This window comes from Mus caroli, chromosome 3, assembly GCF_900094665.2.
Source record: "Mus caroli chromosome 3, CAROLI_EIJ_v1.1, whole genome shotgun sequence".
NCBI classification, from domain to species: Eukaryota; Metazoa; Chordata; class Mammalia; order Rodentia; family Muridae; genus Mus; species Mus caroli.
The window spans coordinates 23,190,068-23,196,963 of NC_034572.1; the positions used below are offsets into that span (position 1 = coordinate 23,190,068).

At 43.7% G+C, this 6,896-nt stretch overlaps 1 protein-coding gene across 4 annotated transcripts in view; it reads left to right on the forward strand.

The window, feature by feature from the left end:
* Pld1 (phospholipase D1) overlaps positions 1–6,896 on the forward strand; it is a 185,060-nt gene that overhangs the window by 103,214 nt on the left and 74,950 nt on the right. For all 4 annotated transcript variants that reach the window (XM_029475235.1, XM_021157476.2, XM_021157475.2 and 1 more), the window contains 3 exons: positions 1,065–1,217; positions 3,821–3,970; positions 5,011–5,094. In XM_029475235.1, the coding sequence (XP_029331095.1) occupies positions 1,065–1,217; positions 3,821–3,970; positions 5,011–5,094 (387 nt within the window). The remainder of the gene's footprint in view (positions 1–1,064; positions 1,218–3,820; positions 3,971–5,010; positions 5,095–6,896) is intronic.

The following is a 6,896-nucleotide window of genomic DNA, read 5'->3' on the forward strand; positions in this document are numbered from 1 at the left end:
TCCCTCCCTCCCTCCCTCCCTCCCCACCAGAAAACCCGGGCGGACCAGTTCCATTTTGGTGTGCCATCTCTCCAGGCGCACTGACCTTTGTGGTTAGGTGTGGCTTGCTGTGACCTTGATGATGTCTACTTAAGTAGCTGGGTCACATACTTCCTTTCCTGTACACTACCTGCCCCATCTCCTCTACCAACCAGAAAAGAGACAGCCTATATGAATACCCAAATGCCGACAAGACTAAGAAGTCACTGCAGATTTGTCTACACTATGGCTCTGCACATTGGAGTGCACCTCAGCTAGAAGAATAAGTAAAGAGTTGTTCTAGATGACTTTACATTGATCTGCTTATTTTCAGGGGGAATGTGTGCTCTTCAGCCTTCAGACCCTCACTGTCAGTCACCTCAGCTCATGTCTGGCTTTCCCTGCATGCGCACTCTCCCAGCACTTGCAGTGTGCCTATACTGCATTCTCATTGCTGTCTCTACTGTAACAGGATGGCCTTGACCCTGTTCCACAGGTTGAGATCCTTCCTATCCTTGCTCACATACCAGCTCTTTGCTGCTAGGACCAAGGACCCCCTCTTCCTGCATCCATTAGTCCTCTTCCCTTCAAGTGCCGGCACACTTATCCAGGAAGGACCCTGGCTTCTCCCACCAGAGACACCTTTGGGAACACACCTTTGTCTGCTTTATTTTTGTGCTACTTTTACGGTAACTCCTGGTTTGCTATTCCATTCCTCCATCCTGAAGCTCCTGAGTACTGAGTGGAATGAGTACTTCTGAGAGCTACTTCCGTACTGTGAAACTTCACACTCAGACAGCAGAAAGGCTGGTTTTGTAGTAATTACTCTCCCTGCTAGGAGTACCTCAGGCACGCTAGGTGAGACCTGTGCCAAGGAGCTACCTCCCTAGCTCTTGTTTCATGGTGATCTTTAAAAGGCACAAATCCCCTAGGTGAGGCATGACATTGTATCCATAGTTGGCCAGAGTGTATCGTCAAGATGCAAGTAATAACTGATCCTCGTGCTTAGCTACTTGGCTTTGAAGCCTCCTATTGTCTCCTTCCAGGTGGTTGATAGTGAAGGACTCTTTCCTGCTGTATATGAAACCAGATAGCGGGGCTATTGCCTTCGTCCTCCTTGTAGATAAAGAATTCAGCATCAAAGTGGGAAGGAAAGAGACAGAAACGAAATATGGACTTCGGATCAATAATCTTTCAAGGTAGAATTTGTTAATGTTTAAAACGTATTTTTTTCCAAGTCTCTTAGTTGTTGCTTGCAGCTCATCTTTGATTAGAAGTAACAGAACTTACCTTTGCTGTTGTATGCGTTTTTTAATTAAAGATTCATTTTATTTTGGATGGTGGTGTAGTATGGGGGTGTGTGTGCATGTGGACGAATACAGATGCCTGCAGAGGCGAGAGGGGGACACTGGATCCCAGGGGGCGGGAGAACAAAATTTGCTACCCCATCTACTAAGTTGCCAAATGAATCTATTTGGAATTTGCAAATTTTATTAGTGAGTACATATGTGGTGATGTAGGTTTCTTTCTGGCAGATTGTAGTCATACCTTGAAAAAGCATGTGTGTACATGTGTTTGTATGTGTGTGTACATATGTGGGTGAGCATGTATGTGTGTGTGTGTGTGCATATGCATGTGTGAGATCAATCTCATGCATATGAATATTCATAACTTCTTTTTGCACGGTTGCAACAGACATGTACATCCCTCCAAATACGTGTTTGTGCATGCCATGTGTGCCTTCATGTATGCTTGTATGTGTGCATGTGTGTAGGGCGGTACTGGGTGTAAAACAACACAGAGTTTCCTGCTTCTGTCCTAATGGGAACATTCAGAACATTACCGAAATGTCTTCTTTCTTAGCTTCCTTACCTCCACGCCCCACACCAAATGAACCTGTTTCAATCCAGGGTTCTCCAGTCTCCTTCCAACCACAAGTGTCCCCTGTCATTTTAGCCAACAAGCCCAGCATCTCCATTTACTTAGGGCTCCTTTCTCTGTCTTATTTTAAATGCCCCTGCCTCAGCCTTTTGGCTCTGTGCCAGTGCTCTTAACAATCCCTGCTCACATTATTTATTATTTTTGCCTCCTCCCCTTGTTCCTTCTTTTATTTATTCATCCATTCATTTGTGTATATGTGTGAGTCAGTCCGTTCCTCCCACCATGCAGGTCTGGGGGATTGAACTCAGGTCATTGAGCTTGTATCCACTGAGCTATCTCGCTGGCTTTTCTTTCCTTTTTTTTTTTTTAACGTGTGTGTATGAGAGAGAGAGAGAGAGAGAGAGAGAGAGAGAGAGAGAGAGAGAGAGAAAGAAATGTATGTGTGTGACACCACACATGTGGAAGTCACANTGCAGGTCTGGGGGATTGAACTCAGGTCATTGAGCTTGTATCCACTGAGCTATCTCGCTGGCTTTTCTTTCCTTTTTTTTTTTTTAACGTGTGTGAGAGAGAGAGAGAGAGAGAGAGAGAGAGAGAGAGAGAGAGAGAGAGAGAGAGAGAAGTGTATGTGTGTGACACCACACATGTGGAAGTCACAGGAGAACTCCATGAAGTCCGTTATGATGGTTTCGTGGATGGAATTTGGGTTGTCAGGCTTGTCCTGCAACCCTTTTGTCTGCTGAGCCATCTGGCTCATCTTCATTCTATTTCTATGCTCAGAATAGTTTCCTCCCCTGGACCCCTAGGCCTGCTACGCATCTCTTCCATGCAACCATCTTCCCAGAACAGGTTTGACCAAAAGGGAAGAGGACCCCAGGCATCTTCTGAGCCCTCTTGCTCCTGCATGACTCCAGTGCTACACCTGTTGAGGAAGCATCTCTCCCACCCCCCGCCATCTCACCTTCATCCCCCCATGCCTCACCAGCATCAGCCCTTCTGTTGGGCAGTAGCTTTCTAAGGCCAGCATCCATCTGTGAAGCATTGAGAGAAGCTGTCTAGACATCCCTGAGTTTTATAAATAATTAATTGTAGAGCCTGTGCATATGGCCCTTTCCATGCTTTCTATGAGAACTGTTGCATCCCTCCCCCTCAATAATTAATCAGAAGCAAAGCTCTGCCTTCTAACTCAGTCCTATATGATCAGCATGGTGTACAGCAGCTAAAGCCAGACCTGGCTGTCCTCTGAACTTCAGTTTTAGGTAACTTATTTCCATCTCTTGGTCCTAGTCATTCATTCTGACAACTGACAATTATTTTTTTTTCTGTATTCTGCCAGAATTCTCAATAGTTTTAATCCTGTAAGAAATTAAGGTAGCTTGTTTATGTGATCAAAAATCCCAATGCAAACTGTCTGATTCCAGAGCAACTTAATCAGCCATGTCAGGTGATGTAGTTTTAAGATAAACTATGCCATGAAGACACATTTTCCTAAGTTTGCTTAGCTTTGGCATCTGTGATCTCCCATATCATCAGATGAGTCCCCTTCTGCTGGCAAGATAGCTGCTGTGTCCTCAGACCTACTCTCATGGGGTGGGACTAGCTTTTGTCCGTTTATATCTTTATATCCTTTATATCTTTTCCACAACCCTCCTGGTTTCCCCACACAGTTCAAGGTCTGCACTAAACACCCTCCTGTGTGCCTGCCTGCATGAGCGAGCGAGTGAGGAGCCTGCTGAGTAAGCTTTCACCCAGTGAACGTTTTGAGGAATTCTACTAAGATGTTTTAGAAGCTCACTTTTTAAATGCTCATTGACTAGAAATTCCAATTTGTGTCTGCCGTGGCATGTTTAGTCTTTAACTCTCCTTTAAGAGATAGAACTTGGAGCAAACGTCCAACACCCACTTTTGCTTCTCTTTGAAGGACACTGATTTTAAAATGTAACAGCTACAGACACGCCCGGTGGTGGGGAGGCGCCATCGAGGAGTTTATCCAGAAGCATGGCGCTGACTTCCTCAAAGAACATCGCTTCGGGTCCTACGCTGCTCTTCATGAGAACATGTTAGCTAAGTGGTGAGGCACTGTCTGTCGCCTTCTGGTGTTCATTTCATATTCTAATGGTTTAAATTGACCTGGGATCAGCTTGGAAACTAAACCAGAAATTACTCAGTGATCTCCCAAGGTCTCCCCTTTTCTAGGCTGTTGTAGGAGCACAGGTTAGTTTTTTTTTTAATTTTGGCTTTTGAAGGGTTTTATTTATTTATTTATTTATTTTTATTTTTTATTTTTATTTTTGTATGAGGAGCATACCTGCCCTTAGGTTTGGAACTTTGATTTGTTTTGTGAGATAGGATCTTTTGAAACACAGTCTGGCGGTGAACTTGCAATGTAGACAAAGATGACCTCGAACTCCAGATCTTCCTGCCTTACCTCCCAAGCGCTGGGATTGCAAGCCTGCCCCACTGTGCTTGGATTTTAAAAATCAACTTAAGAACTAGGTACATAGCCCATTTACGGTGTTCATCTAGCATGCACGAATCCATGGCTGGATCCCCAGCGCCCTATAAAACCAGCGATGGTGGCACAGAGCTGTAATCCCAGCAATGGGAAGTGGAGGCAGGCAGATGCTTAGGTGAAGGTCATGGTTCCATCCAGAGGCCTGTCTAAGCTACCTGAGGCCCAGTTCTAAAAAGAAAAGCAGAATGTAGCTTCACATATCTCTTAAAGGTACAAATGGAAGTTTGATTAAATTATTTATGTGTTTGCTACTCATGCACTTGAGCTAGTCTGTTTGACTCACTCCTTAACACCATGTGGTAAGGAGGTTCTGTAAGATGGATTGACGTAAGCAGACTGCTGGTCTGTCTCCTAACTGCCCTTCCTAGGTGATAGAGGGAGGAGAGATTGTGTTTTCAGTCTTGTTTCCAGGTATGGTGGTAATGAAGACCAGGCAGAGCCCTCTGTATCTAGGTGTGTGTTTTTGTTGTTGCTGTTTTGTCTGCTTTTGGGTTTTTTTTTTTTTTCTGTTTTGTTATTTTGGTTTTTGACTTGTTTTATTTTAAAAAAAATCAAAACAAAGAAACCAACAAAGGAACCAACTCTTTATCTTCCAGGTATGTGAACGCCAAAGGTTACTTTGAAGACATCGCAAATGCGATGGAAGAGGCTTCGGAAGAGATTTTTATCACAGACTGGTGGTTAGTATTTGTCGTGAGAATGCTGTCTTTATGCGGCTACGCTTAGAAATGTATTATTGAAGATAAAGTTTTGCTTTGTAAACCTGGTAGACTGAAATTCACTATGTGGTCCAGGATAGCCTTTAACTCACAGCAGTCCTCCTGCCTCAGCATCCTAAATGCTAGGATTACCAACTTGAGCCACCATGCCTGGCTCTGAAATTTTGCTTTGGTTTATAGCTTTCTTCTTTCCAAATACTACTCATATATTAAGCTTGAGAATATCATCCTGAATTTTTTTCTTTTAGTCCTAGATTGGGGGATGGGGAGAGCAACAGTGGTGTGAACCCATCTTCTGCTTCACTTCAGTTATAAGGAAACCTGAAGTTAGTTCTAGGGCCTCCTTCCTATTTGGTGTTAGCAACAGCTGGGGACAGATGTTCTTTGTTGTGGAGGGCTGTCCTGTGATATTTGTGGCTTTCACCGACCAGCTGCCGATAGCAGACCCCCAATATGACATCTTTAGTCATTGCCAAATATTGAATACTTTCTAAGTGCTCATGAAAGTAAGTCCAAAGTTCAATGTCCCACTATATTCATAAAAATATCCCTACAACTTTAGCAAGGACATGAGTGAATGAAGAGAGTTTTGTTTGGATGAAGCCATATTTTTGTGGAAGAAAGTAATGTCTCTCTTGAAGGCGGACAGTAAAATTCAGACTCCCGTTGAAACACCTAAGGATCTGGAACCTATGTGATTTCTCCCCGACTTTCAGCAGGAGAGTGAATGAGGTGCTGTTGTTTCCTACAAAGGCCCTGGGCCCACATCTTATGACAATACACATTTTGAAATGAAACCCCCACAGTAACTTCCCTTTCTGAGAAAGAAAATCCTCAGTGTTTGGGCACTACTGCAGAGAGCTGGTAGCAGCATCTTATGGGTGGGGTTTTTTTTTTTTTTTGTCTTTGTTTTTTTAAATCAGTGGTTCCTTTAAACAGTGAGCATGTTCTTGGGTGCTTTTAGGATACTTGTGGACCATTTTAGAGCCCCTTCCTTTCCCCTCTCCCCTTCCTCCTTTTTCCCTCCCCCCTCTCTCCCTTCCCTTCTCCCCTTTCCCCTCTCCCATTGTCCTTTTCTCTTTTCCACAGCCCTGGAGAATTCCTTCTGAATTCATCTGTGTTCATTGCCTGGGATCTTTATTCATTCTAGGTAAACTATCCTTTTCAGTCTGGCGGCCTCCAGCACTTCTGAGAAAAAAATTTCAGCAATATACTATTTTTTTTTTTTTTTGTCTTAAGTGCTTTCAAAATTTTCTGACTATTCGATTTTCAGCAGTTTGGTTATGATTTGTGGGTTTCTCTTATGTGCTACTCCAAGGCTCTTGAATTTATTGTCTATATATCTAGCCAAAATTGAGAAAATTTTACTATTGTTTCTTCAGAATATAAATTGGTGGCCACCAGAGAGGCTCATAGGCTCCCTGTTACACAGCGCTAGGGGAATTTTCCAGAAGGGCTAGGTAACCTCTAATGTGATTGGTAGGGGCAAAGCAGTGGCATCAGTACAGTTTTGATTGGTTGCTAAGTTAGTTCCCTTATATTTGGTGAGACCCTGAAGAGTTTTGGAAGCCAGCTCAGTTCTGGCTTTGTTATCTCCCATGACTAGGTGTCCATAGAGCTGCTCAGGACCAGACATCTTTGTTTGTTTGTTTGTTTGTTTGTTTTTTGAGACAGGGTTTCTCTGAGTAGCCCTGGCTGTCCTGGAACTCACTTTGTAGACCAGGCTGGCCTCGAACTCAGAAATCCACCTGCCTCTGCCTCCC